Source organism: Ruditapes philippinarum, unplaced genomic scaffold (assembly GCF_026571515.1).
Source record: "Ruditapes philippinarum isolate M1 unplaced genomic scaffold, ASM2657151v2 ctg1041_1_1_1_1, whole genome shotgun sequence".
NCBI classification, from domain to species: domain Eukaryota; kingdom Metazoa; phylum Mollusca; class Bivalvia; order Venerida; family Veneridae; genus Ruditapes; species Ruditapes philippinarum.
Genome location: NW_026859119.1, coordinates 487,919 through 507,887, shown reverse-complemented (window position 1 = coordinate 507,887; position 19,969 = coordinate 487,919). Strand labels below are relative to the sequence as shown.

Below are 19,969 nucleotides of genomic sequence, written 5' to 3'. Positions count from 1 at the left end.
AGTAAATTACAAATAAAACAAAACATACACCGAAGCATACCCGGAGCACGCTAACGTCACGTCAGTGCTAAATATGTTAACGTCAGATTTCCCCGATCGTCATATCGACTCACTTCTCGACGTAATCTCCATTCACAGCGATACATTTTCTATGCCTCTTGACCCATTTGTCGTACGTGTCCTCGTACCAGATGTTGTCGAATGACGAAACTATTCTCTGGGTTTCAATTTGTAATTCCAACCCGGAATCAAAGCGTCGACCACGCAGCTGTGCTTTGATTTCCGGAAAAACTCGGAAATCCATCGGCGCGAGGTCCGGGCATCCTCTATTGACTCTCTTCCGTTTCGGAACATGTCATGCCGTCTAAATACTAGCGATCTACAGCATTTCTTTGTTGTACTAGATGCTTGAATCATTTTATACGTCTCCGTTGGTGTCTTTTCTATTCCTATACAAAACTTGATGATTGCCCTGACTTCAACGTCGCCTATTGATGTCATTTCTCTTGATTTGTGTAAGCACCAGTGATGTTAAAACCGCTGTTATTCAAACAATCGTAACGATTTACGAGTAGAATTTTTAGGAAATGACGTTGACGTTGTATTTAACGCTCTTGCTTTTTCGTGACATTATCCATTGAAATTTAATAAAATTATTATCAATTAAATATATCGGTACCATTATATTAAATACGATAAAATCGGAGTGCTCCGGGTATGCGTTATGCGGTTCCTATAGAAACAAATTTCGAGCGGTATTTGTCTATTCTTGTTAGTAAGCGTTATACTACATATTGAGCACATATTTAAATTACATTTTGTGAAATATGGATAAAAACGCACCATTGAGGAATAAAATACAGCAAAAGTCCTTAAACTTCCCGAACACCCCTCGTATATCGTTATCATGAACTATCGATGATTTTACATAGACATACGAGGGATGTTCGAAATGCATTGCTTATTTCTATCTGGAGACTTCAAATTTCAAGTTAGCTCAAAAGTGTTCATTTCATGCCCTCGAAGTACTCCCCGTGGCTAGAACTGCAAAGTTTCAGCCGATGTATCCACTTCTTGAAGGCGTCACGGTACGCTGATTTGGGCACAGTAATAAGGTAATGATGAATGGCAGATCCAAGTGCCTGTCGGGACTTGTATTTCCACCCAGCAAGGTAGGATTTTAATTTCGGAAACAAAAAGAAATCACATGGGGCAAGGTCTGGAGAATACGGGGGAGGGGGGGGGTGAGGCAAAACAGTTCTTTTTTCTTTTTTTAAAAACGCCGAAACTTTTGCGGAAATATGAGCGGGGCATTGTAATGTAGAAGACGGATATGCTTAAAACCAGTGACAGGGCGTCGTTTCATATAATACTGTTTCAGTTTCTTAAGTACTACGTCTTTGTAGTACTTCCCAGTGATACTTTTGCCCTTTTTCACCGGCACTTTTATTGCGACTCCTTCACCAGAGAAGAAAATTGCATACAAAACCTTCTTTGCACTCAAAGACCGTTTGGCAATTATTGGGCGTTTGTTGTGTTTAGTGGCCCAGATTTTGTTGCTAACTTTTCTGACGGGCTCAAAATAATGGACCCAAGTTTCATCACCTGTGACGACATTGGCAAACTGTTTTTTTGTCATATTTTGGAAACATTTGAAGCAGCTTTTTGGCCACCTTAACCCGTTGCCTCTTTTGCTCATCGGTCAACAGATGTGGCACCCATCTAGCAGAAATCTTTCTGACTTTCAAATGCTTCTTCAAAATAAAGTGAACCGTTGATAGTGATATGCCTACCTTTCGTGCAATATCACGAACTGTAAATCTGGCATCTCCTTCAATGATATCCTTTATTTTGGAAACGATTTCGTTACGAGATGCAGATTTTGGCCTACCTGATTTTGGTGCATTTTTGATGCACTCTACACCAGACTCAAATTTCTTTTTCCATCGCCTAACTGTGTCATAAGACACACAAGAAGACCCATAAGCAGTAGAGGGTTCAGTCATCAACTGCTTCAAAGAGCAACCCAGTTTTGAGCGAGCTTTGATGTAAGCCTGTATTTCATCTTTTTTGACGACGCTTCTACCAAACATTTTTACTACAGTGGTCAATGACTGCGTGTATTTAAATAGCAAATTGTATGTCTTACACTTAGTCTAACATGTACATTTATACACCGTTATGTAGTTATTAAATTACCCTATACAGGTATATATTGGTTTTTATCGTGTGTCCCACATGGATCACGAGATAGAGGACACTAAGCAATTCTTTTCGAACAGCCCTCGTATGTACAAAACTTTCGGTTTGAGGTGGCATCTGTATCACTGGTAGCAACTCTTACATCGATTTGTGTGATACCGGTCTTTGTAAGGGTAATAGTAAGGCAATTATCGAATATTTAATGCGTTTATTCTCAAAATAAATTTTACTTAAATCTGTTCTAAACGATCAAATATAAAAATTGATACTTGAATATGAGCTCCAATGACCTATAAATCTACATTTGTCATTAACAACGTTTTGGTTTGAATAATAATGATTATATGTTAAAAGGAGTTAAATGTTTACCTCATAATAGCTATCTGTTGCTTTTCTTACATTTAGAACATTTCCACGACAACGAGAGAACTCTGCTCGTTTTATGTCACTACATATGTCAATCAAAAACACGTCTCCTCCCGCCTGAATTGCAGCTGCACATGTACACACAGAGGTTAATGAGTTGTTACGACTGTCTGCATCACATAATTGCGTTTTAATCTGAACTTCTGCCAAACTCTCTTTATTATGATACAAAAGGTAATGGCTAGAATCGTTTATATAAGATGGCGAGATTGAAGATGGCCGATGCCCGTCAAATGTTGCTAATGTAGGGTCATTAATAACTGAGCATTCTTTGTTTTTCCATTCATTGTTTTGACTTCCTCCAGTATAAAATACCTAAAAGGCAAACTTTAAGGTCATTAAAATGCCAAAAATATTAGTCAAATTTGTAAATTACAACCGTTAACAATTCAACCGTCTAATCAATGGCTAAATTATAAACATATTCATACCTTTACATCATCAAGTCGGACATTTTCCCAAAATTTATGTGGCGCATTATTCCCAGTTTTTAGCTGCACAGTAAACGTTTTGTCCTCTGGATATTGAAGCTGGTCATTTGACGCAGAAATTTGTATCGAAACTCTCGAAAGGCTACTGATTATGCTTGAGGAATTACATAATTCAACATTGTGCGAATGCATACATGGTTTAGAAGTTGTGTTACGCCATCCAGTTATTTTACTTCCACATAGTTTCTGGTTACTTAATGTTATCACTGTGTCCAGGCACTGAAATACGGAATGCTCTTTTGTACAATAATTTAATTTTCAATTTTTACATGTGATGGGTTATAAGCTAAAACATGCATTAATATGTAATAGACAAGGTCATCAGAAAAAAGAAAATAATTAAATAAAATAGAACTGAATTGACACTACCTTTTTAACGTCAACTGTGTATTGATTTGATTTAATATTGCACCCTTTATAATTTCGAAATTACCATTAATGTCAAGAAACAAGAATGCATTTGAGGAAAAAGGCTACGCCACTGCAGCCAGAAGTAGTTAATTTTTCTATTTATATCAATGAAACTTTGTGGTATTGAAGTTTAATGTAGCGAATGAAGAAGTAGGTTAATAGATAAAAATTAGACTAACTATAATCAGCAATCTATTCTTTATCATAAATCTTGGATAAATGGAAAAATAGATCACTATATCAAGATATATATCAACCAAAATCAGCGTTCAGCTGTCAACTTGGCAATGTTTTATGTCAAATATCTAAGCACTTGCATTTCTTTGTTCAGTACAAACTGCTAAAAACAATTTTGATAGATATTAAGGGAAAACCCATGGCCTATCGGAGTGAAGCCATTTTCTACACAATTACTTAATTTTAAACAATACTTGTAGAAGTCCACTAAACAATGTTTCTTGATAATATCTAAGCTATAGTCTATGTGGTTTTCGGCCAAAAAATATTTCTAATATTTTTGTACATCTTTATACGGAAAACCTATGCATTACCATCACCCCTTTGCACTGAGTCGGGTCAGTTTAGACAGCAGGGTTATTATATAAAAACATCATGTTTCAGACTAGAAATATAAGCCCTAACCCATACAGTTTTGGAGGAAAAGCTTTCCTTTGTTAACAAAATGTACATCATTCCTATCATTCCTAGGCCTGGGCCAAATTTGATGATCCCAAGGCTATTATTTGGACGATTCTTTTTTATATGAATCCTAGACAATTTTTCAGGACTATCATTTGAACAATCTTGGTAGTGGTCCATGCTTCAGGCTTTGTGGGTCTTGGAATTCCTTTTAGTTGCCATGGTAACCAGATGTCTGCATGGAATCATATGTTTTGAATTACTCACATGCACGCACGGATACACCCATCCACGCACATATTGGAATCGCTATATACCACCGCATCGTTTATTCAGGGGCAATTTTCGAGGTATTTTGTAAGTTTGTAATAACCATGGACATGAGGGGAATGTTAATCAGTTATTACCTTTTTTTTTACCTATTTTTTCGGCTGGGGAAGTTGGGGTTAGACGTTTGTGAAACAAACCATTCTGCTCATAGCCATATCTTAGCGTATATTGAAATAAAGCCATAAGATCTATTTTTTATTTATCAAGGTCTGAGTTGCATAGGATTGATTTAATATAACCCTTTTTCGTAAATTGTGTAACGAAGAATGACAGTAGGCACATATGACACAGTATGTAATTTATATTTTATATCAACAGGATGTAATTACGATACTATTTTTAGAGATATTTTTAATTACTTATGACTGAAATTAATACTACCCTATACAAATCCTTTTAAATATGAAACGTTTAAATTTAGTGGTTGAAATTATATTTTGGTACATTTAGCAATGGCAACTATTTCTCATTTAATGATATTCCGTTGAATAAGCGGTTTTTGAATATCCAAACATAAAAAAGTCTGTTAAAACACCATTAATTTTATCAAATCTGACGTGCCTCTCGAAACCGAATTATAATCGCCGTTCCTGGACGGCGATATATACAATTAACAAGATTTGAACAGTTCTACCTGTAGACCGCCTGCCTTTAGCCAATCAAAGCGAATAATTTAATATCACATGCTTACGAAATGGACGTCATTATTATAACTTCAATGAGGGAAGCTTAAATGGATTCGCCCAACCGCCATGTTTTGTTGGGTTACTTCGTACAACTGAAAAATACCATTATCAATGTACGAACTCAGTACCAGTCTTAAGTTGGCAGGATAAACACAGCGAATTGCAATATTTTTTTCTCCATGCAATTTCTGATAAAAGAATGTAGCCTTAATAATAGTATATTTTGTTTTATTTCAAAAACTGGCACTTCTGTGACCTTGACCTTCAAGGTAGCGATTAAAATGTTGCGCGCGACACGTCATCTCAATATGGTGATCATTTCTGTGAAAAAGTTGTAAAATCCGACTTCAAATAACGAAGTTATGGGCCGGACACGATTTTGCTACAAGGTCATGCTGTGCCCTTGACCTTCAATGTAGCGACCCAAACGTTGCGCGCGACACGTCGTCTCAATATGGTGATCATTTCTGTGAAATAGTTGTAAATTCCGCCTACAAATAACGAAGTTATGGGACGGACACGATTTTGCTACAAGGTCATGCTGTGACCTTGACCTTCAAGGTAGCGACTCAAATACTGCGCGCAACATGTCGTCTCAATATGGTGATCATTTATGTGAAATAGTTGTAAAATACGACTTCAAATAACGAAGTTATGGGTCGAACACGATTTTGCTGCAAGGTCATGCTGTAACCTTGAACTTCAAGATAGCGACCATAATGTTACGCGCGACACGTCGTCTCAATATGGTGATCATTTCTGTGAAATAGTTGTAATATCCGACTTCAAATAACGCAAATAACGAAGTTATGGGCCGTACGCGATTTTGCTTCAAGGTCATGCTGTGACCTTATTCTTCAAGGTAGCGACCCAAATGTTGCGCGTGACACGTCGTCTCAATATGGTGATTATTTCTGTGAAATAGGTGTAAAAATCCGACTTCAAATAACGAAATTATGGGCCGGACACGAATTCGGAACGTACGTAAGTAAGTACGGACTGACGAGCGGATGGACGGACGGACGGATAACCCGGCGACTATATGCTCCCCCGAAATATTTCGGGGAGCATAAAAATACTGTATACATATCTTGAAAACACATAACCACTTAGGCGTGGCCACTTTTGTCCAAGGACTATCATTTGAACAATCTTGGTAGTTGTCCATCAGGCAATGCCTAACGCAAAATATATATGCTCTAGGCATTGTGGGTCTTGGAATTCCTTTTAGTTGCCTTGGCAACCAGATTTATGCATGGCATCAAATGTTTTGAACAGCTCACATGTACGCACGAATACACCCATCCACGCACACATTGCAATCGCTACATGCCACCGCATCGCATATTCAGGGGCATTTTATAACTGAAATTAATACTACTCTATGCAGATCCCTACAAATATGAAACGTTTAAAGTTAGTGGTTGAAATTATATTTTGGCCAATAAGATTGATGTTCATTTTGTACATTTAGCAATCAGCAAAGATTTCTCATTTAATGATATTCCGTTGAATAAGCGTTTCGTAAATATTCATAATAATTTAGTCTGTTAAAACATAATAAAAATAAATGATAAACGAACACTAATATATATATAACTTTAATTAAGCTCTGCCTTATACCTATTATACGTTATTTGTAATTCAGTATTTCTTAATCTATATTCTATTTAAATGTTACAAAGGCTTATGAAAAAAGTCGCACTACAAAACATCATATAACGTTATTGGGTGCATTAATAAAACTGTAAAACCTATATTTCATGAGGCGCTAAATGTTCGTTACGAAGAGGCAAATACTTCCTCAGATTATATTTCAGATATAAATTTAATATAGATGCAATTTAATCTGCTAGTAAAATAACATATTTTACAATCTTTTTTATTCATATAACGTGTATGAAAGATTTTTTAAAAGCTATTATCGAGCACTTTTCTACTAAAGATTCATTTATTTTTGAAAGAAAAAAATATGATCACTATTATAAAGCAAGTTTGAAATTAGGACAAAAAACGTTTGATAACTCCATTTGTCTTGTCTTTATTATTGAAATTGAAACGTATCCTTTTTTAAAGTTCTTTCTTTTTAACCGTTTTTACATAAGATACCTTAAAATGTTTTCTATGTAGTTTGCCTTATGTGTAAGTATGTGGGTCAGTAAATATTGCCAATTAAAAAGATTTTAAAATACAAAACAAGTATTGTAATAAGCAGACACATCTCTTATTGTTAAAAAAGTTTTAAAACTACTTCTGTCTCAACAAACACAAGTGGTTAAAGTTGTTAACCCTTAACCTGCTGGAACCTAAAGTGACCAGCCTTTGCCACCAGTATAGAGCCAGGTCAGTCTGTTCAAAGCATGAATATTGCTTTGCAGTTTTAGCCATATATGTTTAATCTGCATGTGTGTGCGCACGTGCACGTGCGTGTGCATGTGTGCAAATCTATATGAAAGACCATAAGGGATCATAGTTAATGTAAATATTTTTAAATATTTTATTTATGGCGTAACTTAGTGGGTATCGGATAGGATGTCCACAATTATTGACAAGTGGCTGATATTTCAGATAAACATTTAGTAAGGGTAACATGTTGTCTTTTCAGCATTTCACGGGGTTAAATCTGTTTAGCGCGGCCAACTTAGTGGTTGAAATTATACCAAAATTATGATTCTGATTTTACGTTGATGAATCAAAATAACTAAACAGTACGATATGTAATATTGTGCGTTGAATGATATAAAACTGAAAACAAGAAGTTTTCTTTTGTTAGTTCTTAGTTTTCCAAGCAAAGTCATATTTAAAAGCATAGCTTGCATAACAAAGACATTTTTATAAATACATTGTACTTGATTAATATGCAAAACTATATATAAATCATAAACATTTTATCAGTTGAACACATCGATAATCACATAATTCATAGACACTTATTGAACATCATAAACCAGGGTCTTTCAAAAATTCTATTTAAAAGACTCTGCATAAACTAAGGGAATCTGATAAGTTCGGACATTTTGTTATTTTGAACTCAGATCTTGTGTAAATTGACTCAGTCAAAACTGGCAAACTTTCGCTCTACTTCAAAATTGTGCTGTACGTTAAACGAGCGAACGGCATTTCCTAGATAGAGCGGAAGGCCGATTTAAACGGTTTATTGTAAGTATTGTTTATGTTTTTGTCTTTTAATTCATTTAAGAAAATTCGACCAATGTAGTTCCGTGTAAGATTGTTTTAGGCTTCCAATTACCTAAGCCTTAACAAAAAGAAAATTATATTAAACCCGGAGAACTTTTCCCCCTGAAGAAGTGAACGACAATTTGTTAAATATCAAACTTCCAACCATTGAAACGCTCTACACTTCAGATTTTTTGAAAAAGTTTTTCAGAACAATATCAACATGTAATAAGAGCCAGTCTTTCGTGCAAAATAAACTACTCTTGGTGGATTTCTTAAAATTTGTATATCGATTTTTTTCGAAAGAAGTGGAGCAAAAGGGCAAAAGATGGAGAGAAAGGTCAGTTGTTGAGTGCAAGGCGATATTAAGTAAGCGTATAGAGCGTAGTGTACGAATTTCTATAAATAAAAACTTTCAAAGTTTAAGTAGACTAAAATGTGAAGCCGGAGAAATATGATATTATATTAATTTATTTCCACTATAACCAGGTCTACTAAATATTAATAATTTAGTACGTACACCGAAAGAGCACTGCCTTTTTATTACGTTCGTTTTGTTCATAGATACTCTGTGAATAAACAAACAAAATTTTACAGATATTTTTTATCTTAAACCAAGATGTGTACTGACAATATGCAGTGTTTGATGATAAAAGTAAACAGTTTTATTTTGAGAGGTAAATAATAAACTATTAATTATTACGTCAACCAATTTCATAGAGATTCTCCACCTAATAAGTCTTTCAATAACATGAAAACGTGGCTTATTTATGTTTGACCTGAACATGAACGTAAGAGCTATTAATTACAGAAAGCCATAGTAAAATGAACTCTTCGTACTTAAAATGGTAGTTGTGATCCATTTAATGTGTCCCGTGCTTTACAAAAAATATTCGATTTTGTCGAATTTGAACGGACACACGTTTTACATAGCCGTGTCAAAAATCATGATTGACCTCGAATAACTGACATCCTGTATTACGCCATGCATCTGATTCAATGATCGGGACTCATCCAAATTTGGAACATAAATAAAGGAATCTATACTGCAGCCACAGGTGACACATTCGCCATTACATTTATTACGCTGTAGTCGTTGAAGGAATATCACCCTTAATAAGTTGTCTTTAAAAGTTATATATAGCTCGGTCTCAACACTTGATCATGTCCATTTCAACTTCGTTAGCTTTTATAATGTATAAAAATTCATAGACTTCGATCCTCCTTATATGTCAAATAAATATCGCCTTTCGCTCAACATCGAACCTTTTGCTCCATCTCTTGCCCTTTGGCTCCACTTCATTCGGGAAATATCGGTATACAAATTTAAGAAATTCACCAGCAGTCATTAATGTTGCCCGAATGACAAGTTCTTATTACGGGTTGATATTTTTTTCTATACACTTTTTAAAAAAAATCCAAAGGGTATGGCATTTTAAAGGTTTGGAATGTGAATATTCTACAAATCGTCGTCCGCTTCGTCAGGGAAAGAAGTTCCCCGGGGTTTAATATAATTTTCTTTTTGTAACAGCTTAGATCATTGGCTTTAAACAATCCTACACGGTACTACAGTTTCCTTTTTTCGAAAAAAAAATACAACTTAAATAATTTACAAGGCAAAAAAATATGATTATAATACTTACAATTAACCGTTCTAATCGGCCTTTTGCTCTATCTCGGGAATGCCGTTCGCTCGTTTTACCTTACATCACTATTTTGAAGTGGAGCGACAGTTTGCCAGGCATGAAGTTCGTACGTAAAATAAATTGTTTTTGTGTAGAATTAACTTAGGATGACAAGAACTATCCGTAACATTTTATTTTAGAATGGCCAATGGGATTCCCAGCTTTCATTTTGTTATTCTAAAATGACCAATGAAAACTATTCTTTAATTCACTTCTTTCCTTTAAATTTTACAGTAATTCAACCTGAAAACAGACCGGCTTCGGCCGGGAAAAATCACAATAATCTGGAATCAGGAAAGTTAAAAATTAATAGCACTAGTAATGTATGTGTGTCCAAATCTGGTTATACACACTAAATGCTTACAAACGCCAAAAACATAGACTTAAAAGTGCTTTTACAAGACAAAGTGTAAAACTTAAGGGTAAAAAAATAAAATTCTGTTATATTAAAGCTTTGGGAGACATTATTTTTGACATTAATTGAAATAAGGTTGCCGGTATTTAAAAATTAGCGCATTATTTTTGCATAGTCATTTGACCAAAACGTGCATGTTGATTAGTTTAACTCATGTTTTGAAATTTTATAATAATATACGTCATATAACTTTAAAAGACAATATTTGCGTGACACTGCCTTAAATCCAGAATTTGATGTTGCGTTTATGAGTTAAAGTTACATTAAATAAAAATGTAAAAATATTTTGCCGTCGGCCTAAAAATCAAACATTCTACAGTTTCATTAACCTGTTTAATAGTATTGTTGTAAATGTAATCAAATAGTGTTCATAAATAAGGATTTTAAACGGGAAACCCCACGGTACCACTAAAGTTCGTATACGAATTTTATCATGCAAATGAAGACTATAATGAGTTCGTGTATGCGCTACGTCACAGTTTTATAGTTGCTATCCGAACACAGAAAATGTGATATTTTCTTGTGCAAACACACTCTAACCGTTTAAGCTTCACGGTGCACTACCTTGGGTTCAGTAAAAGTATTAATCTCGTAAAAAGATTAAATTTGTATGAAAACATCCGTTACAATGCGGAAATATACCGTTAAATTAGGACTGCTACTTATAGTCATGATTGTTGATTTAATATTGGTGTACGGATGATCCGAAGGCGGAGTTTCTCATGCAAGCAGAAATTGTATTTCCCATTTCGCCACAATGAGGTTACCTATTTTTATGCTAATAAAACTCATTTTGGTTGTTTGGACACCAAAATAAGACCTGGAGTCGATATAAAACCCAATTTATTAATGAAATGTCGCTATTTAGTTTTTTATGAAATTTATCTAATGTAACTTTAAATAGATGGAAATAACCATCATCTTATTTTAATGACATTTCATCCCAGTAAAACCCGTTTAAAAGTATAAGCCTTTACTGCATCAATCGCATAAGGACTCGAACACCATTATAATAAAAATACAAATGAGAGATTAGGTATTTCGCATATATAAACAAATATTAATTGAATGCTGGGAGTTGTTGACTACGTTAATTCCATGATATTGTGTGAAGGACCAACTAAATGATGTAAATGCATACATGTAGAAACCGAAATTATAAAAATTTACCTTTTGACGCTATTTCAGAAGTGGTCATAATTGTAGGTCAATGGGTATTTCTAAATTGATTCTGATTGCCAGACATGTTTTTCAATCATAGTTTTACTAAATAGCCTTTGGTTTCCTCTAGGTTTCAAATATATATCTCCGTTAGTAACAAAAAAAGAAAGAAAAAGATTACGTCCTTTGTTCTTATTTTCATATTTGCAAAATGTAATTATTATAGGGACTTACTTTTAAGGAATGACCAAATGATATTATCTTGATAAAGTAATATCATTATATTCCAAAGGCGCAGCTCATATTCTTGACATTGTTCAATATATGGTCTGTATATATTAATAATTTGAAAAGAATTTGTTTGTATTGTTTTTCTCGCAGGTATCCTATTTTCCGAAAAAAAAGTTTTAAAATACATTACCGGATATGTAGAATTTGGATCAAACATTTCAATGCCCAGATCACAAGGTGGTGCTGCTACGTTGAGATATTGTAAAACATCTGACCGTCGACATCCAAGAGGAATTGTTGGTTGTAATAAAATACTTTCCGACGATCCACTGTTTAATGTTATTCGAGGTGTAAGAACCTACAATGATAAGAAATATGATTAGACTATCTATTATAATTGATGATCATTGAATGAATGATTTCGACATAATCATTTGTCTCAAATGAAGATTTAAATTTTAAATGGTTGTGACAGAGGAAACTGTCGTGTAAGCGCTTAATACGTGTACATTGCAATTAAAACAGTTAAGATAAATATTATTACCACTTTTTAGTTTTTCTCGAGTTTGAAAATTCTCTTCGTCATGTATGGATTTGCTCAAAATTTAACTCAGATAGTTTGGAACTCGATAATACAGACGGATGAAATATCATAACTGATAACATTTCAGTCGTTGTATATTCCAGTTCAAAGCATAAATGGTATTGATATTCACCTTTATACCAGCGTAAAATGTATCACTCATCTGTGGATTTGTTTGGTTCCCGGTAGCTGCACTTGATACTCTTATCGCACATTGGATCTGTAAACAAATCATGAGCAGCACTTTAACTCCATTAATTGTAAAATTGAGATAATCAAACCATATTTGATGATCAAACTTTGATATGTTTTTCTTTTGAAAAAAGAAAAAAGAAAAACACAATTGTAAAAACACCGTGAAAGTAAAACAGCATAGTTATTTCCTTTATTTTTAAAATGTTAACGTAAAAAAGTGGATATTTCTTCTTGTTGCGAGAAATTTTCTGCTTGCAGTGATGGAATAATCTTTTTTTTTATTGATTCAAACACGATTAAGTGTTAAGTTTGAGTACCGCTCAAGCCAGTGCAAGTGGACGTGACGGATGCACTTTTCTAATCCCTCATATACAGACTCAATCAAATGGAGCATTTTTTCATGTAATTTTGTTGTGGTATATAAACGTTCCGAGGGATCACATTTCATTCAGATATTTTCAGCATGGGTTAAACCGAAACTTGAAAATCAAAGGTGCGTTCGAGATCACATTGTATGAGGTTATGATTATACGGGTAGGATAACTTACTTTTTAGCACGTGTTGGATATTTACGTGGATCTTATTCAGTAAAGGTCATATGGCGACTTTCCAGCTTTATTGGTTGGTTTAGACTTCAGTTGCCCTTCCAAGATTATTTCAGGCACGAGCAGGCACATTAAAAGAACAACAGACGTTCCAAATAGCTCATGTGAAAGAATCCAAAATTCCTGGCAAGTTCAAACTAACAGCGGTGACGGGCTAGTCATTTGAAGTCAGCGACCTTAACCGATTGACCACAAATGACCTCTGGTTATCTTCTTAGAGGTAAACATTAATTGAGTCGTGTAAAGTGAAGCACTATCTATTGAAATAGTTAGCTTCCGCTTGTCAATTATTAAACTGTACATTAATGTTATAGAACTCTAACATTAACGAGCAGCGAGTTCATATTGGGAAAAATATTTGTTGAACATCACCGTTATGAGGCCTATATGCCTGAAGTAGATATGACAGTTATTTCTTAATTACTATGTACACAATAGTTGTGTCTAAATGTCACAAATGTGTGATATTTTCCGTGTTTATTGTTGGATTTGGTTTTAACTCAAACTCAAACAGAATATCTGCTTCCCCTGTAAGATCTGTTTCACTATAAGATATGCTCTGTCATCTATATATCGGTATCTAAACTGACGTTTTTTAAGAATGTATTGCACAATATATTTCTTTCATTATTTAATGTTCTGACAATATGGGCCATCTAAATGCCACCTCCAATATAATGTATAATACCTACAGTAAGTCCAAATTTAAATTTCAGTTTGCCAATGGTTGTCTCATTAAGATTTGTGCCATCTAAATCGTTTGCCATTACCGGTGAAAATATCTTCTCAATTCGCCCATTTATAACCCTGTAATAATAACTAATAAATTCTAAATTAAATACTAATCACATTTTTGTACTTTCCCTTTTCTAAATTCAAAAGCATAACACCGATTTAGCAACAGAAACTCGAAACATTCAATATTACTTTACTGTCTATAAAACTCTCTGTTACATGTAATGAATGAATAAAAGAAGCAGTATCTTATATTTACGCACAACGTTGTACTACAGTTTTTAGATTTAATTTACTTCTATTTATGTCCCATATATTGGGTTGCTTCTATATCTTAATTTTTGAACTTTTCAGACACAAATTCAAACAATCCTTTGCTTAAATATGTCTGTAACTTAAAGTCTGCTTCTTGGTACTAACCAGCAAAGGAACAAGGCCGTGGCCCAAGCCGGGCTCGGATCCATGGCCCATTAGCTCAGAAGCAGGCACCATTACGGCTTACAAACCAAAGATAAAGATAAGAATACGGGAATTGTTTATGCATAAAGTTTGACGATGATTTTGTGTTTAATTCTTATCCTGATAATGTCAAATATATTGATCAAATTTGGGCACTACGTTTGGTTGTTTATTCTTGTTTATTTTAATGAATGAACAGTAAAGCTATAATAATTACCAGCTAACTCCATAGTAATATCCTTTACTTCCAGTTTTAATCGTAGCTGTTGAATTGAAATTACATTTAAAGTCAAGTTCCGGAACTGTACTGTTAGAGGAAATGTTACGTCGGTACATCAGTGCTACGCTTACTTGAATTTTGCCAGGAATTTTGTAATCTGGTGCAGGTTCTTCAACTTTAATAGATGGTATTAACAAATGCAAGCAATAACAGGACAAACTTATTTGTATGACTTGGTATCGATAGTGATTAATGTTGGTTAAGTACAAAGCTCAAATAAATATCATCTAAATATCTAGCACATTGCATTTTTTTCAGTTTTGTATTACGACAATGTTGACAAAGTAAGTAATAACTCACCTGAGAATGACGACGGTTCTGTGAAAAAAAAGAAAAACATTTTATGTCATTTTATAAAGCAGACCCATTAAGCAGTAATCATTTATTTGTATAAAGTTAGATCAACTATTTAATATAAATATATCGCTAATCTCTTTCTTGAATGTTACATGAGACAAGTAAACAAAGTAAACAATGACTTCCAAAATATTTTTACGCAAAAATGATGTTTTGGTATACGATAGTGTTATATTTTTACACATCTCAATTATTTATATCATTACTACTATCATACAGTCATAATGGTTTGTACATATGTCAAATTCTTTACAAAATCAATGAGTTCATACCAAAACAATATGCACTTGTTCCATCTGTTGGGAGTAGATAGTACTGAATCTGTTGTCTACATTTACGAACTTTGATGGTATAAATATGTTTACAATTACTATCGTAATCAACTAGGCACGCGTCGACTTCATATTCTTTGCCTTCGTCAAGCTTTTCAAGCTTTTCTGCAATAAAAGAAATAATATGTACCATTTCACTTTTCTCTTATTATTGTCTCAGAAAAAAACAGAAGATACTTTTTAATTTATTAACGAAACTTGATTTGCAAGTGCACATGTTTAATTTTGCATTAACAGTCCTTTTGTGATATTTTCCTTTTTCCGACGGATCACCCTTTCTCTAGATTTTATTGTAACATATTCTTAGAATGATAATATATTGTTGATTGAATATGTACTAGATGATAAATATATATCTTTTACTTTCTTATACAATAAATTAATGCAATACCTTTGATATATATCGGATTATATGTCCCACAATGAACATACTCTGGGGCTGTTCCATTAACAAGTGTGTAGTATCGAACACTATCCTTAGCGAAGTACCATCCCGATGGAAGTGCAGAGTCTGATATAGCAGGTTCGGAAGACGATTTAATTACATACGAAGGTACCCTTCTAGCGACATCTGTGAGCGCATGAGCATGATCACAACTAACTGTAGCAGATGAATAATTCGACAAACCTGTTTAAAAGCAAATTTTTGGTTATTGCTCTCTACATTGATAGACTTTTAAAAATGAACAACTAGATGATGAACTTTTAAACATGCATTTTTATCACTTTTTAAACAAAAATATGAATGTGTTATCATAACTTAATTGAAAATATGTAATTTCCTGTTCTATTGAATTTTCATAATGACTTAGACTTAAAGGCATATTATCCTTCAGAAATTAATAATCCTTTTAATTCCTTGATATCAGATAAGTATGTAATAAGAATATTCAGTTTAAGCGCTCGTGTTTAAACAATTTATTTTTACGCAATACGTCACAATCTCCTACGCAGTGATCTCCCCTTATCAGTACAGAGATCTCTGCCATCACAAACATTGAAATATCCAAATTTGGATATTTATATTTTTTAGCTTTTTAATTTATTTTTCATTATTTTGTGTACTTTTGATATTTTTTTGTTAAAATATAACGGACGTAGGTACAAAAAGTTAAAAATAAAACAGAAAGAGAAAAATGACGTTAGATTTTCTATGCAACGGTCGATATTTACATTTGAATTTCGACGTTACGTCATGTGACTTTCATCATCATGTGACGTCTGTGAAGGCAGTGATTACAATTCTGCCAAGGGAGGTAATCAGTGTGAGGAGTTTGAATACGTCACAGTACTTTTGCTATGACCGGTATATCTGGCTCCTCCCCCTAACAAGTTCCTGTTCGGATGTTAAGTTCTGATTAAACAAGTTATAGGCGTCTCGTTCGCGCATGGTTAGTAGACTGGGTGTATTAACCGAGCACGCTTCTGCAAATTCCTTTCCGATCCAGTCTCCGAGCCCTTAAGCTGCCCCGAACCAACACGGAAAGATTTATGGAGCGGGTCTGAACTAACATTGCAAAAAGACTTCATTTTTTGTGTTTTTAAAGTAGCCGAAGATAGAGTCATCTTTCTTTATGATATTCCCAGTATTTTATGACAATATTAAAATTGATCTAACAAGTTGTTATTACGACCACGATTTTCAGACAATCTAGATCTATATGCCAGTAAAAAGTCAGTGAACAAGTGATCCTACTTAAGCTATTGATGATACTATTTTGCAATATAGGTTTATTGAAAATAAAAAACAATACGTTGGTTACGTCATCACTATACTTTATGACGTAACAAAAACCTAGTGACAAGTGGAGTATACAAAATAATATAAATGCCAGGCCAGTACGTATGTTATTGTATTGATGTTTATAAATAATTGACATAGAACTTTATTTACAGAACCCAGAAATGTTGATTGATTGTCTAGATCTATCTTTTGATATATGAAGCTTTGCATGTAGGGATGGTTCAAAATGGTTAGCAATGTCATTCGTAACCATTATATTAAATAAGTTGTGATAACGTAATGCGTTAACCTTGTAAATTCAGCATTTTAATTCTGGTTTCATTTTACTTTATTTTACAAATTGATGCGGCCATGCCAAACGACAATCTAACCTGTCACAAGTTCTCTGGCTGTCAATGTGAAGAGACTGGTCAACATTATGTTCTAGACAATGGCACCAGAACAGAACACAGAAGTCGGAAGGACCCGCAGAAGTTGTGATGCCTAAATCATGCTGACTGATGGTACAGATTCACCGATAGACAGGTTACTGTTTTTACAAATTATAGTATCCCGTTCCAAAATAAAAAGGGATTGTCCAATCAGTCCCTCTTTTTAGCGTAAAAATAGGGTTTTTTGAGTGTAAATATTGGAGGTATTTTTCACAAATGGTGAATACAAAAAAGAACAAGTGACTCTTTTTTCATTCAATTTAATTGAAAATTTAACTTAAAACATTGAATAAATACATACAACAAACATTTTGTTCGATCGATATATATATATTGTTCGATCGATCAAACAAAAACGGCATACTTCTTATTACTAAATTTGTTCAATCGACCGAAAAAATTTCTTTTCATAACCAAAACTTGTTAAATCAAATGAAATTTAAAACAAACATTTTGTTCGATCGAACGAACAAAAATGTTCAAACACTGTATTTGAAAATTTCTCTGTGTAACTAAAACAAGAGGGCCATGATGGCCCTTAAGTCGCTCACCTGTATATAGGCCCACGATGCGGGGCCAGTTTAAACCCCAGGGCTTTTATTTGAACAAACTTGGTAGACACCCATTAGAAGATGTTTCATGCCAAACATCTAAGGTCTAGCTCATTGGGTTTTTTAAAAGAAGATTTTTTAAAGTTTTTTCTTTACACATATAGTTAAAAATAATGACACCCCTAGGGCAGGGCCAGTTTTGACCCCAGGGCTTTTATTTGAACAATCTTTGTAGACACTTACTAGAAAAATGTTTCATGCCTAATATCTAAACTCTAGCTATTTGAGTTTTTTTCAAAGAAGATTTTTAAGTTTTTGCAATACACATATAAGGAAAATCAATGTCCCCCGGGTGGGGCCAATTTTGACCCCAGGGCTTTTATTTGAGCAAACTTTGTAGACACTCACGAGAAGATGCGTCATGCTTAATATCTAAACACTAGCTATTTGAGTTTTTTCAAAGAAGAATTCTTTTTAAGTTTTTGCTATATACACACATAAGGACGGACGGACGACGGACGGACGCCGGACGAAAAGCGATCACAAAAGCTCACCCTGTCACTTTGTGACAGGTGAGCTAAAAATCAACATTTTGTTCGATCGATCGAACAAATATATATTTTATCGATCGATCGAACAAATTTAAATTTCTTTTCATTTCCAAAACTGGTTGAGTGTATGAAAAATTAACAATAAACATTTAGTTCGATCGATCGAACAAAACTGTTCAAACACTGTTTTATGATCCCGCGACAATTGTCCTTTTTTTAATTATTTAATCATGGGCAGACTGTGTTTTAGTCCTTTATGACGAAACCCTGGAATAACAGAGTTAACACTTTATGTATTAAAAATCCAGTTTATTCTTCAATGTCCAAATTTCGAATGATTACATAAATAACATTTACAACATTAAAAAATAAATTATTATAAGAATACAATATTTGAATTAACAATAGTTTGATCTTTTAATTAACAAAATATGGGGAAATTAGCTTTATTAATAACTCACTTTGCATAAGAGGTACCATTTTAACAATTCAAATAATTATAATATTACTATTACATAGTACCTAACAAATTATATCAATTTACATATTTAGAATAGATTTTATAAACTTAAATCAATTATGAAATATAATAAAAGTACATACTTGGAATAACAGAGTTAACACTTTATATATTAAAAATCCAGTTTATTCTTCAATGTCCAAATTTCGAATGATACTGGAACAGTCAACTCTGTTAAACCATATGCAAATAAACATTTATGTATAAAATGTCCTAAGAAGGAAACATTAGGATGATTTCTCGCAAAAGTTACTATTCTTGTTTAACCATATATTTAGGCATTTAGATAAGAATGGAAAAGGAAAGGAGTAAGCTGACTGCTTATCAAGACTTGTTTGTTTAAGTGCTAATTGTCACTTATTGAAGCTTGGCTGTAAAGCTTGATGTATGTTACTTTAACAAGTCTTTGTTAGACAGCTTACATAAAATAAAAGTTAAATGAAAAACACTATTTTTAAGTAAAATTTTAACTATTTTAAAGTTACCAAAATAAAACTATTATCTTTGAAATCTACGATTTTGATATAAAATATGAAATATCTATTTTCAAATAATGATTGTGATGTTAACTATCACAATCATTCATAATGTAAAAATATGGATCATAATAACTGTATTGGAAAATTTCTCTCTCAAACTGTACAAAAAAATTAAACATTTTGTTCGATCGATCAAACAAATATATTTTTTGTTTGATCGATCGAATAAAAAGGGCAAACATCTGATTTCTTTGTTTGGTTGATCGAACAAAATTTCTTTTCAATCCAATACT

The 19,969-nt window shown here is 33.4% G+C and overlaps 1 protein-coding gene across 3 annotated transcripts in view; it reads right to left on the bottom strand.

Annotated features, from left to right (window-relative positions):
- LOC132755297 (uncharacterized) overlaps positions 1 to 19,969 on the bottom strand; it is a 79,187-nt gene that overhangs the window by 8,916 nt on the left and 50,302 nt on the right. For all 3 annotated transcript variants that reach the window (XM_060746150.1, XM_060746151.1, XM_060746149.1), the window contains exons 2-10: positions 15,792 to 16,028; positions 15,341 to 15,505; positions 15,012 to 15,029; positions 14,649 to 14,826; positions 13,930 to 14,044; positions 12,571 to 12,657; positions 12,045 to 12,212; positions 3,060 to 3,338; positions 2,572 to 2,943 (exon numbers count right to left, since the gene is read on the bottom strand). In XM_060746150.1, the coding sequence (XP_060602133.1) occupies positions 2,572 to 2,943; positions 3,060 to 3,338; positions 12,045 to 12,212; positions 12,571 to 12,657; positions 13,930 to 14,044; positions 14,649 to 14,826; positions 15,012 to 15,029; positions 15,341 to 15,505; positions 15,792 to 16,028 (1,619 nt within the window). The remainder of the gene's footprint in view (positions 1 to 2,571; positions 2,944 to 3,059; positions 3,339 to 12,044; positions 12,213 to 12,570; positions 12,658 to 13,929; positions 14,045 to 14,648; positions 14,827 to 15,011; positions 15,030 to 15,340; positions 15,506 to 15,791; positions 16,029 to 19,969) is intronic.